Source organism: Chanos chanos, chromosome 10 (genome assembly GCF_902362185.1).
Source record: "Chanos chanos chromosome 10, fChaCha1.1, whole genome shotgun sequence".
Lineage (NCBI taxonomy): Eukaryota > Metazoa > Chordata > Actinopteri > Gonorynchiformes > Chanidae > Chanos > Chanos chanos.
The window spans coordinates 26774679-26793566 of record NC_044504.1 but is presented as its reverse complement, the minus strand read 5'-3'; the positions used below and the strand labels follow the sequence as shown (position 1 = coordinate 26793566).

The 18888-nt window shown below is 40.3% G+C and overlaps 1 protein-coding gene across 2 annotated transcripts in view; it reads right to left on the bottom strand.

Moving 5' to 3' along the window:
* Nucleotides 1-6757: 6757 nt before the first annotated feature.
* Nucleotides 6758-18888, bottom strand: part of zeb2a (zinc finger E-box binding homeobox 2a) — a 51489-nt gene continuing 39358 nt past the window's right edge. The window contains exons 3-9 of one of the 2 annotated variants that reach the window (XM_030786042.1): nt 16607-16672; nt 15292-15486; nt 14256-14473; nt 12244-12352; nt 9916-11894; nt 9119-9299; nt 6758-7362 (exon numbers count right to left, since the gene is read on the bottom strand). In XM_030786042.1, coding sequence (XP_030641902.1) covers nt 6758-7362; nt 9119-9299; nt 9916-11894; nt 12244-12352; nt 14256-14473; nt 15292-15486; nt 16607-16672 — 3353 coding nt within the window. The remainder of the gene's footprint in view (nt 7363-9118; nt 9300-9915; nt 11895-12243; nt 12353-14255; nt 14474-15291; nt 15487-16606; nt 16673-18888) is intronic. The other variant, XM_030786043.1, reaches the window with a different exon arrangement.

Sequence of the window (18888 nt, the reverse complement as noted above, 5' to 3'; positions counted from 1 at the left end):
AGTGATGTTATAGGGAAACCCCAGTGTGCAAGACCATTCAGGCTTCAGCAGAACTGTCACTGTATGCTGAGTCATTTCATTACTGCTCTCCAAAAGGCCATATCTATGCATAGCTGAGCAAGGCCGTGCTAGGCTTACTTTGCAGACAACTTCCTTGAACAGAAACTAAGTAACAATTTGATTTGAATTAAATTTGCTGCTATACATTTTTAATACGAATAACAAAGCTTAACACAGACATATACAAACAAATTCTTATATATGGCTAAATCCGTCATGCTCACAAATAAGATTAAAATAAAGAGAGTTTAAAAATCTCACCTAGACATAGGTGATAATAATAGAAGACCCTTTGTGGGGGGGTGTACATATAATGAATTTATATTTACACAAATATAAAATTTCTGGGAAATTCTGGTGGACATTCTGTCCTCCTCACTCTCACACAAACACATTTTTTTCGCCTGGGGAGACAAGCAGCTATCTAATCTGCATTATTCCAGATGAAACACAGGATTTCCTTTTGGTTCAGAGCATACAAGGAGGCGGCTTTTTGAGAGACACAGCTTCAGAAAAGAAAATACTCAAGGCATACAGATGACACATCCATGGAGGGAACACATAGGGGTGTCAAATCAAGTACAAAGACCGATCCAGAACGTTAGAGCCATCACCGGGAGGAAGTGTACTGTGGTGCCCTGTAGGTTCTCATAAAAGGGGGGGGGGGGGGGGGGGGGGGGTGTATAAGATAGAACTGGTCAGAGACGAGCATCAAGAAACATGACGCAATGGAGCGAGTGTGCCAGAACTCGACACCTCATTTTAGCAGCCTCCAGCCATCCATGGATGGTTTTGGTTTGTGTGTATGTGTGCGTGTGTGTGTGTGTGTGTGTTAGTATGCGTAATCATACACAATGGGGTCTGACAGGGAAGGAGGAGGCTAAAAGTGATGTGGTCTTTCTGTAGGGCTAATTCAGCTTGAATGATACATCCGATTAAATACTCCCCCACAGCGGAGCACAGAAAACGGCAGATTTAGGCCGAGCCTCATAAGGAAGCCACACTAGACTCTGAGAATATGAGAGGCCCGGTCACGTTATCGTCAGGACCATCTTAATACTTCAACAGGACATGCAACACTTTATAAGCACAAACACATATGATGCAGGTACTATTTTTGGAAAGAACGCCTTCAAAAGCTAATTTGCATGCCATGCAACAATTCTTTGAGACTAAGTACAAAACAAGGAGCTGCAGTAGGATGATGTCATTTCAGTCCTTTGTAATCAGCCACCATAAAAGTATTGTATGGACTCATTATGTAAAAGTTTTGATGGAGAATATTTGTGCATTCAGACCTTGCTTACAAAGGAAAACAAACGCTCTAAGCATTCCACCCCCACTGGTTCCTGTGGTAAGTGTTTGACACATCTTACAAAAGATTTGAAGTGTTTCCACAGAACACAATATAAGGGTGCCACTCCACTAGGCCTTGATTGATTGAAGTTGGTGGAATATGCTTAACTCAGAACTTTCCATACAACTCAATATATAGTCAGTCTGCCTGCAGTACAAACCATGTCAACATGTCTCGATTTTACATTCTTGAGAACAGCCAAGATCATCCTGTAACTTGCACATTTTTAAGCAAAATTCTATGACCCTTCTTAGAGACAGCCCTCAACATACTAATCAGCTAAAAGGACTTAAGGACCCCGAAATATCTGAGTAATTTGTTCCTGAGCCCATGTAATATATTGTGCATGTGTGTTATGATTTTAACAGCCTGACAATGCAATTTTCAGAGGGTCCCCTTGTTGTACTAGGGGCATACTATGCCATTCATACTTTCTTTGATGTCATATTAGAGAAGTGCAAGGAAGCTCACATTTGCCATGGATTATAGTTTCAAAGAGGCCAAGAGAGTGAGAAGTGACTTTTTTTTTTCTTTTAACTGAAGGAGTCATGCCTTCATTCAGTGTTTCACAGGCTTTACGCTAACACTAATCATTAAAGAATCCTCTGAAAGGAACCATGACAGCAATTATAGGAAAGAGCATGAACGGTAATCTCACCGCACTCAGCAAATGAGGTTGAGAAGCAGCCCAACGTGCAACATACGTAGGCATATAGGAACATGCTGTAATACTTCAGCAACATGTTTCAGAGAGAAAGAGACAGAGAAAAAGAGATCGAGAGACAAGAAGTAATGCATTATTTACACTTTTCAAAGTTTACTGTACTTTCATTCAATACCGTATGGTCATAAGAGCCACTCCTGAGCCACAGAGTTCACTCCTGAGAGTTCTAATTTGAAACCAAACAAAGCTATAAAACGAGCCAGTCATTTTCAGTTCTCAGTGAAAGGTAACTATAAGGTTGAATTTCACAAGATAATATTGTGGAACACCTGAACATAATGCACATGTAACTGAATCGTAACATTCACTTCATAGCACATGTGCAACTGCCTCTGTTGCTCTCACTGATTTCAGGACTGCTGAACAGCATTACAAAGTTGCATTATTGTGTGTGACCTACTGAGTTTGACTCATTTCAGTCCATTAGTGGCCATGTCCTCCTTTGTGAGTCATTGCAGTGTAAAAAAAATATAGCACATACCCCTCTTGATGGTAGTATAGGGATGATAGCATCTGTTGTGAAATGCCAGTTTAAGACTTTGATCATTTTATTTAGCATTCCACGCAGGACAGATATGTCAGTATTTATCTGCAGCGAGAGTGCGTACCATGTGTCCTTGTACGTATTTGTAAACTATTCCTTCAATATTTGAAAATTTCATTACGCAAGTTACACAGCACACACATGGCTATGGTCAGCGTAAAATCACGTATTCCAATTATTTCGTTTAAAAATCCTTATTAATATTTCCGGCTGATTTCTAGCATAATACAAATATAGAACTGGACTGCTCAGATACTTGGAGGAGACAACAATAGCCTCACTTTGCAACCAGTTATAGGCTAATACACTTGTAATAACGTTAAACAATCACAATCAGCTGTGAACGTAAACGTGTTCTCAAAGAGGTTTCCACAACGCCAACTAGTTGGAATACCAACTAGTCAGAGACACCGGCAGAAGTCTGCCCGAAATGAGCATGTCAAAGACGTTGTCTTTAGTATTGTTCTTTGATAGCGTTATACCACAAAGTCTGCCTTAATATGCCAGAACTGCACACATCAACTGAGAGCAAAAGTTTTTAATTTACGAATACAGCCCACAGCACGTGCATATACAACAGACAGAAACACTGACCACTCAAACGCAGAATTTTCTAATTTTTAAAGACATTAAACTAGACGTAAACATGCAAAGTCGGGAGGGAAATGTTCCCTTTCAGAAAAAAGCTGTTATAATCAAAGTAATCTAAGTGTGTCCAAGAGTAACTGTAAACCATCCCACTTAACCGACTTCACTCACCTCTTCCGGAAACTGCTTCGTCAAACTGTACGAATGAACATGCGCGATGACATCATCACCGCTCGGTAAAAGGAAATGAAATTATGGAAATCCTTTGCTTGGTACTTTGCACTTCAAAATGAAAATGAAATTGTAAATTTAGAAATTTTATATAGACAAAATATTAGAGTAGGAAAATGTTTAATTGTGTTAAATTATCCAGGCATCTTTGTTTCCTGTCACGGCATCGTTCATATGCTTGTTCATTTTCGTGTGAACACCTGAAAAAAGCAGAACAAATCCCTCATGCTTTTCACGTGTCACTGGTTTGCTAATAGTCACAATACTGCTGTTCTGTTTGTTTTCTTTTATTTTCCTCTTTGTATATTTCAGTATGCAGAGACAATACAATAAATAAAGAAATAAATGCTGTACCTCCGTAAACGTGCCTTGTACTTGAGTATTGTCGCGGTAGGCATAATACTATTTGCCGCTGACATCTAATAATAATAATAATAATAATAATAATAATAATAATAATACTAAAGTGTGAAAACTTTTTTTGTCTTTTGTGCGTAAACCCAACGAAAATAATAGTCAGTGCCGTGGTCATTCGGTTTTCACTTGTACAAAATTGTCACAAAAGCAATGCACTTTTAGTCCAGTTGAAAATCATGGATTGCAGTATCATGCAGTAAATTACAGTACAATGATATACTACTGTAAGATGAAAGTCATTTTTGTTTTCTTTTCTTTTTTGGAATTCACTCTTAGCATGCACAATATTTTGTTTCCATATTTCCAACAGAGCACCAACCAGACCTTCTGTTTAATCATAACCACTGATACTCAGAATAGGAAGTCAGTGACCATTCACTCCTCTTCCATTTACAATTTTACAATTTTGTTATTTGGCAGACGCTTTTAGCCAAAGCCACTTACAATCAGTGCATCAGTCGGATTTCTAATACCTCATGAGCAGAGATCGCAATAAGACTGAGCGTCCATTTGCCCCTTCGTATTGCGCCCCTGGAACACTCTTGACAAACACAGATACAAGACAAGCTTTTTTTTTTTTTTTTTAAGGAAAGGGAGGGTTAGGCAGTGGGGGACAGGTGGGTTCTAAAGAGGTGGGTTTTCAGTTTCCTGCGGAAGATGGTCAGAGATTCCGCAGTCCCATTTCCTTCTGTGCATTGAAAAATTAGCATGGTCATGGTTAATTGAACTCCCCCTGAAATCCAACTTGAGGAGTTCATGGCTAGTTTGGCAGTCATCAGCTGATGGCAATTTGGCTTAACCCAACAGCATTCAACTTCAAAGTGGCTATAGCAAATTCAAAAAGTCTATCACACAGAGAGACACTCTGATAAAGCTGCCACTCTCTCTATATAAAAATCATCAAAATGTTGAGGTTCCACTTGGTGAATTAAATGAGCTGACACAAAAATTGGCTATGAGTTTCATCAAAATGTGTTGCTTAATAATATTCAGATCATGTTTTATGTTTAATTTGTTGATTTATTAATAAGGTTTATGAAGGAAATTAGCTACTATACAGACCAGTTTAGTCGCTAGACACACACACGCATGCGCGCGCGCGCGCCTACATGAAGTCACTGTAAATCATACCGTGTTTTATTGTTGATTCTGAAACTGAAGCTGGAGGATCTGAGATGAAATGTAAGTAGATTTGATTTGTCTGTCTCCACACAAAAGGAATTTAGTAAACATGGTGTACATGTGTAGTGTCAGTGTACAGTGAAGTGTCCCACACCTTTTCAAAATTAAACTGGGCTACATTTATTCGAGCAAGGTAATTGTCCAAGAGAAATTACAAATTAAAAATTCAATTATACTTCAACAGACATTTCAAGAATTCCGTTAACAACACTCCTTCTTCATCTCTTTAGCTAAAAAAGCAAGATGAATAAAGTGGATTATTTTTTCTTTCAGTCAAAAATACAGTGTTTTCACATATTGTATCAAAAGTTCCCAAATTTTATAATCTCCTTTAATAGGTAAATGAAAGAAATAAAGCAATTAAAAGAAAGAAATTTGAACATTGTATTGGACAATGAATGGTTCCAGATAGAATAAATGCTCTCTTTATGCAAAATTTGCTCCAATACTCACTGTCAGGATCCATTTTACTAAAATATATCTATATTGATGAACTATAATACTGTACACTACAGTACGAAATAAATAAAATTAGGAAATATAAAACAAGTCACATAAATAAAATGGCATTTTAAAATAAAAACAAATGACTTTTGTATTTTTGGAAAAAGAAAAAAAAAAAAAAACACCATGGTAACACTGACAAAAGATCATGGAAAAAATACAGAAAAATTGCACAAACATTTGTAAACTAAAGAACTGCAGTCTAGCTATACTAATACTGACGTAGGTACTTCAAACAACAGGTTGAATCATTTCTGTTATACTATGCCGGTGCAAAGAGAACACGAGTCAGCTTTGCTTTTTACACTGTACAGGGATGGCACTTGTAGATACACACAGGTGATAGGGTTTGCATATAAGGCTTTTCTCTAAAGAAAAACTTACACTGGCTCCAAATGAAGCCTCAAACAATGCTCCTTCCTCTTCTCAGTCTTTGTCATACTCCCATGCCATCAACCCCCCTGGGTGATTTTAAGACTTCATATGTTTAAGAATCATATGGGTATCATTAAAATAAAGTTGCATCACGTTATAGTGAGGCCCAGAGATGTGTGGCTGGTTTAGCAACAGAAGGACAGAACCAAGGACATCACAGTAGATGGTAGACAAAATATAACACTGATGCACTGCTACTCCTGCTTTAAGCGCAGTATTAAATACACATAGGCAATGCTTTCTTTTTTGTCTTTTTTTTCTTTTTTTGTAGTGATAGACAGAGTGCAATTTCCAGGCTTGTGCTAGGAACATAACAAAACACAGGAGTTATTAAGGGAGTCAGCACCACACACAGCTTTCAGGCTTTCATTCTATACACTTCAAATAAAGGAGGTTTATTAATTCTTCTATAAAGAGGATCATTATTATTTCAATTTTTGCATAATACAGATTCTTCAACAATCCTACCCAGTCTGACTTCCCATTTTGAATGTCGCCGCCCTCAGTCACATTGCTCATATCCACTGATACAAGACTTGAGGATGCACTTGGACGTAGCCGCGTGGTTCTAAAATGAATCTGTCTCCATGTGAGCCGGAGAGGGTGAAAGAGGCGAGCAAGCAAAATCGGAAAAAAAGAATGACGTAAGCTTACTTTAAATTAAAAAAAAACAACAACAACAACAACAACAACAACAACAAAAAAAACGCAGTAGTTAATCAGCATCCTCCACCTTCCCCTCTTCTTCTTCCTCCATCTCCTTCACTGTTTTCTCCTCTCCTGAGCGTTCATCCTCCACTTGTCCCTTTGCCTCATTCCTATCTTTCATTTCTCTGTCCGGGCTCTTGCTCTCCAACCTCTCCTCCACTTCCTCCATTTCCTCCTCTTCCCTAAACCCAACCTCCTGCCTGTCCGTCTTCTCTGGGTACATCCCCTCCCCCTCCCTGTCCCTGCCCTCCATGTCATCCCTAAGGATGGTGCTGCCACGTGCTGTGTCCACTCCCTGGTCCTCAGGATCGGAGTACCCTAGGGGCCCCAGGCCCTGCAGGTAAGCCCTTCGCATAAGCAACTCAGTGGGTTCCAGGGGGCCACTTTTGTCACGGCCCTCCCGTTCGGCAGCCTCACGTTCCTCAGCCTCACGTTTGCAGTAGGAGTAGCGATGGTTCATGTGCTGTGAGTATGAGCCAGAGTGTGAGAAGCGCTTGCCACATTTGTCACACTGGTAGGGCTTCTCTCCTGAATGCAGGCGCGAGTGCTCAATGAGATGATGCTTGTGCTTGAAGGCCTTTTTACAGATCTGGCACTGGTGAGGCCGTTTCCCTGCAGAGACACAGAGAGAGAAAGGAGCAAACCCGTTATCACAGTGACCAGAGTTTTTAAAAGAAAAAAGAAAGCTCTTACAGTTTTTGTATTATTTATAATTGCTTTTTTTTTTTAATAGATTCATTAATATACTACTTGTCTTGACATATTTGCTACAATGCAGGCTCAAGCAGGAAGTATTAGAAATGACAGGACTTTCATTTCCACTTTTGACTGTAGACACTTAGCTTGTTACTACCTAGTGCTTAAAAATTAATTTAACAAATTCAACACCCCCCCCCCCCCCCTCACCAAAGGGGGGAAAAAAAAAAAGTTAATTGATTGTACTATTAACAACATTGGTTGCCTTTGCCGTGAGACTCTACCATATTGGAGATGCCACCAAGACCAGTGTGAGGACGCAGGGGGGCAGGGGACAATCCTAAAGGTCTATTCTAAGGTTGTCTGAGACTGTGCATACAGCCAAGGAGATCAGGTGATTATGACACCATGTTTGACGAGGTGAAACTGATACAGTGAAGATCAAGGTTGGAGCATATATTTTAATGACATCATGACTCCAGATTAAAAAATGATTAGGTGAAGCAGCAGCTGCATGATGAATACAGGGAGAAGAGGGAGACTTTGTGGCTCTTTTACTGTACATTCATTTTAACACATCCCCCTTACAGTCTACTCAGATCTCAGAAACAGAAGAAAATGCAACTAGCTGAAATGTAATTAATGAGGGAAAACCAGCGCCTTGTTATTTGGCATTAGCTACTTAGAGTAACACCCCACGCAAACACACTATCTCTCTCTCTTTCTCTCTCTCTCAGACACACACACACACTCACACTCACATACATACGCAAACAAAATTCACACACTGCTAAAACCTACCCAGTTCACACCGTCATCTCTGAGCACTGAAGGCATGTACTGTATTCTTGGCCATGCATAGCTCTAGAATGCCTGCAACACCTTCCATAGCTGTCATACTTGAGAGCAACCCCCCCCCCCCCCCTCTCTCTCTATCTCTCTCTCACTCTCTCTATCTCTCTCTCTCTCACACACACACACACACACACACACACACTCCCCAAGCCACCTCCCCTCATCAGTTCAAAAATAGACGAGACAGTGGATTCCTCTCCACTCATTCCAGTAGAGGAATGCGAGCAAGAGATGATGCAAACCCAGTGAAAGAGAGGAGTCCCCCGAGACAGGAGGTCATGCAGTAGCAGGGAAATGCCAGATACACAAAGCTGTCCTGCACCTGGCTCACATGGCATGATGGCATGCTAGTGGTTAAGGATGGGTCTCCCAATTTATCATTATGTGACACACACTTTTTTTGTATTCTCCCACAAAAGGGATTATGTGGGGTTGTCACCAGGGTCGTTGTATATTCTATGTTTCACACTTTTTGAACAGCAAAATACTTATCAGATTGATTTGAATGGAAATATGAGGAATGTATTGAAGTAACTAGATCAAACCAATTAGAATGCATCCTCTATCATTTAAGTGTACCATTAGGCCTGTCAAAACAAAAGAAACATGTCACAGATTATGGGTTTTAAACATCCAACTAAAAAATATATGGAACAAGGCAGAAAAAATTGGACAGAGAAAGAAAACTGAAAGAGAGGAAAAAAATAAACAACAAGAAAGTAAATGGGGAGGAAAGAAATAATACAAAACATGATGCCAAAGCAGGGAACGGGATGGAGGTGCAGGGTTAAAAAAGAAGTGTCTAAATGTGATATACCTGTGTGTTCATATTTGTGTCTTAGGAGGGAACTGGTCTTCTGGAATGTTTTGTCGCACAAGTCACACGCGTACATACCACTTTCTGTCTTCTTAATCTTCTTCCGGGCAAGCAGCGACTCGCTGTCTGTCAGGTCCTCCAGCCCTGACAGATAGTCCCCTGTGCTGTCCAGTAGCTCCCCCTGCAAGAAAGACAGTTTTTTGTCTCAGTGGTTTAAGCACAGTAATCCACACCTGCCACCTAGGAGGAGACACCCCCCTTTTCCAAGTTTTATCCCAAGTCTGGACAGGGCTTATCTCAGTAACCTGTGTAAGACCCTTAGCACCAGGAGATGTCTCAGAAAGAGGCAGCATATGGACTTTTTAAAAACAGAGTGATTGATTTTAGTTTGTATATGTTTAGTCAAAAAAAAAAAAAAAAGCCATAGATAATTAGGTGATGGAGTGAACGTATAACTGATTACCAGTGTGATTCTCTGTAATTACATTTTACATCTTGCAAGCACACCTGACTTATTCTGGACCTAACCATATACATAATGGTATTATTTGGGGAAGATTATGAATGAACCTCTTTAGTAAATAACAGTTAACAATTGAATGATCAAGTCTATACCCTATATATCTTACATTTTCACCCATATTTCTTTGAATGGACTTACATATACAATGCATAAGTAAATTAGGCTTAAAACAATTTAAACACATGCAGTATGATGTTTTAGAGCAGGTTACTTGTTCGAACTACTGCACTTTGAAGGTATTTGGCTAAAAAATATGGAGTGAGCTATTATGCACCTGGAAGCCTGGCTTTCGTTGGTATTTCCTTCTTTGCTGCATCTCCGCAAAGGTGGCTGCCCCGGCTGCATAAGTGTAAGCCATGTGTGGCAAAAAGCTCATAGGGTCCAGCCCTGGGTAAGGCCTGAGCCCTGGGATGCTGGTCTGGGCTGGTGGCATGAAAGTGGGTGGAGGAAATGCCCCATGAGGTGGAAGGGGTGTGTACATTGGACCGCCACCAAAAGGGTTAATGCTGAAAATAGGGCTGGAGCTTTTATCTAGCTGGTTTTCATTGCCTATGGCGTTGGACCCATTGAACTCTTTCTTAATGTGGGCCAAGTCCAGAGGTTCTGTTCCCTGATCCCTGGCAGTGGGGTCACCATTACGGTCAATGGCAAAACCATTCGGCTTAGGCCTCCTGTCTGCTTTAGGGTCCCTAACATGTTTTGGCAGAGATAAGTCTAGTGGTTCACCATGTGTGTCCTCAGAGGCAAGGCTGTTGGGTGTGTATGAACTGCTGTGAGAGTTTTTGGAAGATGTGGATGAGAGGTTCAAAGGTGAAGGTGTTTCTCCTCTCAAGTGGTCCAAGGAGTCAAGAGGCCTGTCAGCTGTCTGTCTGATGCTTGTAAACTGGTGTTGCTTTACATGCCTGTGCCCTGCATCACCGTTAGTGGTGCCACTGTGGAGCTCTCCCATGGAGTCACCATACTGGACCATGGAAATAGGTGATCGTGCAAGTGCTGTTTCCCTAGCCAAGCTGTAGTTGGCTTCAATGCTGCTTCTCTCTGGGGGAGGAGACCTTTTTCGGAACATGCTGGGTTGAGATTGGGCTTTCCACTGTGCAAACCACTCCTTCACAAACTCTTGGGGAAGACCAACTGCAATGGAGATCTTGCGGAGTTCCTCAGAGTTGGGCTCAGTATTCATTGCAAGGTAGGCCTTCAGGACTGGTAAATGGTCCTTAAAGGGATTGGTGGGACTGGTTCCTCCTCTTTCTGACAGAGAAGATGATAGCATCACAGCTGGTTCATCAGTGCCAAAAAGTCCCCTGCGGGTGGTGGCTGAAGCCTCACTGGGCTTAAGGACAGCCTTGATCTCCTCATTCATTTTGCACAGATAGCGCTCGTGTTGGTGCAAAGGGATGGGGCCAGGGAAGGTCTCTTTGCAGTACTGACAAGAATATAGTGCATACTGAGCATCTCTGTCCTGTGCTTTCTCCTCAGAAACGAAGTCTATATGATGACTGGGCTTCTCTTTCTTGATGTCCCCCACCCGTCTCTTGGAATCATCAGTCAAGCTCTGGATGCAAGCTTTGGCTTCATTCACCTTCTCCAGTGTGTAGTCAATGATGCTTTTAGTGGGGCTGTTGTGGCCGACTCCAGGGAAACCTGACCTCGAGGAAGCCATGGCCAGCTTCTGTTCCTCCATTTGAGAACCCAGCTCCTTCATGTAAGCTCGCAACTTGGAGATTTCTTCAGGATTGCTATCCATCTTTTGTCGACACACAGTGTTGTCAACAATCTTCAGGACCTTCTGCACCTCACTTAGATTGTTGCTCAGGCTTGGGTAGCTTAACAGAGGGGAGTCTAATCCCACACTGAAGTGTTGCAAAGGGTTCTGAGATGAACCATGGATCCGTAAGGGACTTCCATCTTGGCCACTACCATTAACAAAGGCTCCAAATTCTTGTTGGGATGCCATCATAAGACGATACTCATTGAAGTCCATGGGCTCGGCTTTGATATCCAAATGGCCTGTTGTGTCCTGAAGGCCCATGGATCTGCCATTCTCCAGTTTGTGCCGAAGCTGGGCAAGGGCAGGACTACCAGGTGAAGAGGCTGTAGAGTTTGGGGAGGAGCCAGCCTTAGAACCAACCCCATTGCGTACCCGTCCATTAATGGAGACTAGCCCAATACACTTCTTGCTACTGATGTGGGAACTATAGGACCCAGAGTGAGAGAATCGCTTCTTGCAGTTGGAACATTCATATGGCTTCTCACCTGATGGTCAAAGCAGAGTATTAAGTGTCAGTGAAAATCACATATTCATCATGACAGAGAACATCCTAGAAATAAATATATTGTGTACAGATGAAAAAATTGTCCTAATAAATAATTGTTGAATCATAATCTAATGTCTAATTACCCTTTAAAATATCTATCATCCAAGTAGGTTCAACCAGGCTATACAGCTAAACTGAGTCAGTAAACAATAAAACAATTAGCAAAGGTCATTCATTTAGCAAAGCGGCAGTTAACAAAGCAACATCCATTTAGTAAATTCTTTGATTTTCTGTCATTATATCTTAACATCTACAAAATGGGAGCACTGACCCACTTTGCCACCTACCACTATGAATGCGGAGGTGCTCCTTCAGATGGTGCTTGTATTTGAAGGCTTTGCCACACTCTGTGCATTTGAACTTGCGATTGCTGGCCCCTTCATTCATTATCTGAGGCTGTGAAAGAGACAGGAAACTGTTATGAAAGGCAAGGAATCTTAGAAATTGAATGACACAGCTCAAAATGTGTTGGAATAGACAGAAAACTAGAATATGTGGAAGGTGAAACTCTAGGGACTATGCCACATTGATCAGCATAGATTCAATGATAGTCTGTCATCACAGGTGACTTCTAGCCTTAAACCTCTCAAATCTAACATTACTGAATTGTGATTAATTTATTGATTCTTTTACCTTTCACATTTTTTAAGTGGTAACTTTGTAGCTGAGTGCTTTAATCTTCAAAAAGTTTGTTTCAAGACTTTAGAGAACATAGTGTGGGTTGACTATTCAGCTACTCTTCAAAGGTGAACGTAGGTGAGTTTCCAGCATTTTAAATTAAAATGAGAGCCCCAGATGTACAGCGTTGGCTCAGCACCCCACACATACACAAAAAGGTCCGTGAAAAACATGTGGGAGTCTAGTGGTGCATGTGTGATGGTCAAAATTTACAGTAGAAGCACAAAATTTACTCCTCCATGTGTTTTGCTGTATGGGTTAACAGTGTGGTTGTGTCTGTGTATGTGTGTAACTGTGAATGTGTGTTTGCATGTGTGGGCATGCCAAATAAACAATTTTTAGTGCATACTATTTTATGTGATCTTTTTGTTGCACTGTATGAGAACCCACATCTAAGATCCCTTTGGTGTTAAATGTTGGTGAGAAGCTACATGCACAGAAAGTATACTACAATGACAAAACTTTTAATTAATAAGGTGAAACTGGGCAATTACACTTGAAACCTTTCAGGAAAACACTCCAAAGAGCCAATAAACAAACACTTTAAGTCTTATAAGGATTAGGATCCTCTAGATTGCCAGAGGAATTTGACCATCTGGTCATGTTTAAGTCAATCTGGAGGGGTGTGTGTGTATGTGTGTGTGTTGTGGGGGGGGGGGGGGGGGTGTGTGCATGGTTTAGATTATCAGGTGAGAGCCTGGATCTTCCACTTAGCTCCACTCTGTTCAGAGAAGCCAGGAATAAAAGTTGTTTGAGACTTTAAGTTAAGAGCCTAATTTGGGATATGCTGTTATAATACTACAGAAGGCCTGAGAATTCACTCAGCATATCAAAACCAGATCCCTGTTTTAGGCACATAGTATGATGGAGGACTCTCCTTCAAAATCCAAGCTACAATTAGTAATGTAGAGTTGATTACTTAACCAGTATCGTCAAAGGAACACCTACAAATGGTGAGCACCTATGTGTCTATTAACAGCAATTAAAATAATATTAACTGTTTTGGATGTGCACCAATGAAATGTCAGAAGTCCGTAGAATAAGCAGAAGCTCAAGGGATAACAAAAGGGTGCAGCTATAGATTCTTTTAGAGGAATTCAATTAATATAAAAAGGAAGCAACCTGAAGGATTAAACACCACAGAGACACCCCCTAACACTATCTCTGATGTATCTGGACAACCTTCAGTCAAGATAAAGTAGTCTAAATGCAGTGCCTTAAAGTAGAATGTTTACTTGTGCCAACTGGAATTTCGTTTTCTGACCTGCTTAATGGAGCCTGACTGTTTCCAACCACAAGGGCAAATACTGGGCTTTTATAATCTCTGCTATCCTACTTGTAAAATCAGAGATGTACTTATCATGCTCCAAAGAATCAGTTACATCATACTGAGCTCATCATCTAAAAGATTCTCACAGATTGATGCAAAACTAAATCTAGGAAAGAAGGGAGGCTTGAAGTTCGACATAATTATTTACATTTTTTAACTCTTTTTTTTTTAATCTATAAGGGACATTTAGAGGGGCATTAAAAGATAAGCTTTTAGATTCATTTTTGGTGTGAATGAAAGGTAGCATCACTGACATGATGTCGAACAAAAGACAGGATGTGTTATTCTCACCTGGTCCCTAGAAGGTTTGTGAGTGGCCATGTGACGTTCCAGTTGAGTGCGATAACTGAATGTGTCACTGCAGAGAGGGCAAGGAAAGCTTTCCTCATTCTTCTCATGCCTGTACTTAATGTGCTCCTTCAGTGAGGTCTGCCGCTTGTAACCACGGTCACAATATGGACAGGTCAGCAGTTGGGCAAAAGCATCTGGGGTCCTCGGCGCTGTGAGGTCTGTTCACAAGAAACAGGACAGGAAGAGACAGAGAGAGAGAGAGAGAGAGAGAGAGAGAGAGAGAACCAAAAGGTCAGCAAATGTTTGACTAATGAATACTGCATTCAACTAAAGAGCGTGACAAGGCATAGCACTGTCAGTCTGCCACTGCAATTTGTGCATAAATCATTAACATCCATATATATGAGAGGCTAGCTAAGGAGGAAAAAACAAAGATCGATGCAAAAAAAGAACATTTTTGAAATCAAAAATTAATCTTTCAGAGGCAAAAACTATTGTCCTTAAGAACCACGAAAAGCTGAGTATCAAATGAAGCTAAGCAAACAAAAATATTTGAATATCCTTTTTATGTCTATTCCTTGTTGGGCTTCCATTTCTTTGATAGCATGGGCCATCTTTTTCCAACACGTTTTTTCACCCTTAGTTCCCCAGTTTGGAGAATTATCCATAATATCATAAATATGCGCCTTGTGCAGTAGTCACATCAGTCAAGGTGAGGCTAGCACACAATTACTCCGTCGCATGTCAATTCAATCACTCAGTTTTACTCACTAGAATTCATGAGGTATTGTCAAGCGATGTAACATGCTTAGCGGAGAGTGTTACTCGCCTTTTTTGCAAACTCATAGGCACCTGGCCATCAGTGACCACCACTGAGAGAGCTGCAGAGGAACTCTGGCCAACTCATCCAGCCAAGGAACACAGCCAGTTGTGCTCTTATGGAGTCCTGAGCACAGTTAGCATTCAACATACCTTGACATCATTCTTTTCCCATAGGTTATCACCAGATTATTTGAACTCTTTTCAAAGCCCTCACCATTTTCACTCTCATCCAGCCCATTAGTTTCTGGCGTCCCCAGCCGGGTGACCTCCTCAGGGGCTTCTGGGTATATGATGGCCGTGTCACCACGTTGCAGGTACTCTTCAATGCTCGCAGCATGTCCCTCATTGTCTTCCAGCTTCCTCTTGCCAAAGAAGCTGTCCAACTCGGAAGTGTTGTCGATACCCTTAACTGTATTGAAGGAAAGAAAGAGAGGCAAACAAATGAATAGACTGGTCGATGTGTCTTCAAAGACATGGCGCGACAGCTTGACATCAGGAAACTGACCACTTTAAATGTGATGGAGACCAGAACCATTAAGACTCTACTTAAGGGTGGGGGTATACATTAAACTTACAGCATAATGGTCTCTGTAAAGATGAATAGGAGCTAGTCTGATCATCAAGTGTTGTTTAAGTATCCTCTTGCATGGGTGGAAAAAGCTTGAAACATTTTTAACATAATGGGTAATTGGTTTATGCAGCAATTAGATTTTGCATGGACTACTGATCTCACTTCTGAAAAGCCCATCATGTACTTGAGGTCCAATCTGATGACGTCCCATAAGTTATATATAATTGCGAGGAAGAGAACTGTGCTGCAAACAATTAAATCTAGAGTAAAAAACTCAAAATGCACTGAGTAGATTAAACAACATCTTAAAAGCTTGTGAGATCGGCACAAGTAATATGTTTCAGCATTGACGTTTTGACTAGAAAGTTCAGCGATATCTATCGTTTTTGTAATGACTCATCACTTAAAGCAAGTTTCAAGACACTTTATAAGCAGGTTATTGAGCGCTGTTTTACATAAAAATCCCTTCAGAGTGCATAAGAATAAAAGTGAACAAATTAGATATCATGACAAAAACATGACTGCTTTGTTTTTATCCTGAAAAACACAGAGCGTTTGTAGCTCCAGATTTACTGTATTTTCAAACGCGCTCCCAACCGAGGGTGGACAAATAAACATTTTATTGTCTCATTGTAAACTAATTTGAAAGTACATGAACTGGACAAATCAGATTTTGTCCCAAACTCGATTTGGTGGTAAAATGTGATTTGTCGTGTACTCTAACTCAGCTTACAAATGTTTACCTTCCATCTCCTCTTGACATCTGTAAAGGGGCATAGTGTGTGTGTGTGTGTGTGTGTGTGTGTGAGTGCCAAATTGTTGGCACAGACAACATGATGCAATGAACCTACCTGCTTCAACTGCATCAATTGTTCAACACATTGTAATTACATTAGAGAACCTAGAGCCTTGTGGACTTTAAAAACTGACTGTAAAATATTTGGAGACATGGCCTTACCTGTACCATTTCCAACATGTAGAGAGAGGTCAGGGCTCAAAGAACTGTACTCAACCTTTTGTTTCTCTGAAAGGAAGACAGATACATAGGACAGAACATGGTTAACAGATGGTACCGCTACTACCATGTTAACACAAACCACAGTCTAGCACAACCTACAACACCTTTCACAGCACACTGTGCAACTACAACAGAGTAAGCCGGATTCGATACTACGTTTAATGTATGACTCCTTCCAACAATTACCACTAAAAAAATAGTTTCTGACTGTTAAAACCATAACATGTACAGTACTTCTAAAAAACACAGAACCAAAAAAACCCCACCAATGTAATATTAAAAAAAAGAAAATTAACAGTCTAAGAGACACCACCAATTCATACAGCAACTTAAGAAACACCTCTAACAGTGATGCTTAAGAAATTTGATCAAGGTATTTAAGTGAGGAGGGGGAACTGGTCTACTTGAGGGCATTCCTATACTGCTACTATTGTATTAGGATCTCCTGGTCTCGTTCATGTGATTCTTCTCTGAAAGTCACATGTATCATAAGCTTCCTCCTCAAGAGAGGGATATACAACAAACGCAACTGCACAAGAAACAAGAATGTGCATTTCATGTTTTTTTCTTTTCACCTCTCCTCTCTTTCATTATTTTTCTCCCCTATTACAACGGTGACTGTGGTGTCTCATTTCAAAACTGCTTGACTTCCTTCCTCATTATTCTCTCCCTCTCTGCACATGAAGGTCATTTTCTAGAAATTACGTATGCATAAAAATGTTTTTAAATAAACTACATTACAGAATGCTTTTTGTTGAAGGTTTTTTTCCCCAACTTTTTTTTTTCCGGTTTGCAAGTACTTTGGTTGTCAAAGTTAAAAAAACAAAACAAAAACAAAAACAAAAAAAACAGCGGCCCTTCTAGCCAAATAGTCTTCTTTCTGCACCATACTGATAAAAATGCATGGCCTTAAGCCAGAGGAAGAATCTCCAAGGCTCCCAAAAATGAAAAATGCTCTACTTTCCCCTTGAGGTGCTCAAAACTTATCTGACTGTTTGGTGATTAGCATTCCCTAGCATGAAGATATTCAAGGGTCAAATTAAGGACAAGAAAACATGTGTGGTTCACTGTGTATGTCTGTGACTTAATACACCTCCTCTGTTACCAAAGATTACAATGACTGAGGAGGTAATAAGAATTTAGGATTGACTTGATCTGTTTTAGCTTTGTTCCTAGAGTGATAAAATGGCAGTTATATTAGCTTTTCAGTTCTGTCTGTGATAGTTCCAGTTCAGCCTTCTGTGAGATATCAGTGTGACTCAGAAGCACCACAACTTAAGTCCCTTCTCTATTTTTTGGTCAAAACGAAATGACACTTTACTTTCTGTGGTTGAGCTGTAATAGGTACCACTTAATTTTGGACAGGCTAGTAACTTTAGCCTAGGACATCCAGTGAAAATAATGCAGGTAAAAACAGTGAACCAGCGCATGGGATACAGGCCATTTATTATTATTAAGGCCATTTATTTGTTTTGTTGACAGCACTGGATACTCTGCTTTTTTCATTAAAATGCGCACATCCAAGGTATGACTATTTGCCGATGTTATTATCTGGCAAGCATGGTAACAAAATGAGGAAGTTTCAGCTAGGGTAACAACCTGATGATTCATGTAACACTCCCATGTGGTGTCACACTTTCCAGCACATTACATCTAACAGCCTGAGCAAAGGACTGCCATGTGCTAAAAACTATTTCTAAGCTGAAAGTCCATGATGCTGAAATTTGCTAAAGCATTCCAGTAACTTTTCACTGAACTTGGATTGGAAAGAACTGTGACAGGACAACCTCTTTCCTTAGAAATGTAAAAAAAAAAAAAAAAAATATGAAGAACTCTTTTAGTGCTATGCAGCTAAAACAGTGCAACTATTTCAATGTTATACATAAAAATAAAGATAAGGTTACTGACCATTAATATGGTGGATATTCTAATCACATGGTTATTTATGTTCATAGTTAGATTGCCCACTGCCAACCAAAGCTCTTTTAGCATTTGTCTGCTTTAAATACTTTCTCTGCTCTTAATGTTTCTAGTCAAACCAAAACTTTTTTCAGCAGAAAATCTCCCTTTAGACCACATTCTCTCGCAATCTTTTATACAGTATTTCCCAGTTGAGTGAAATAAACCGCTAAATCATTAAGCTAGACAGATAGCTGGGGGTTGGACTCTATTTTTTTTTCACTGGGTGACTTGCATGAGTTCTCCCTTCATTTTGTAACTGT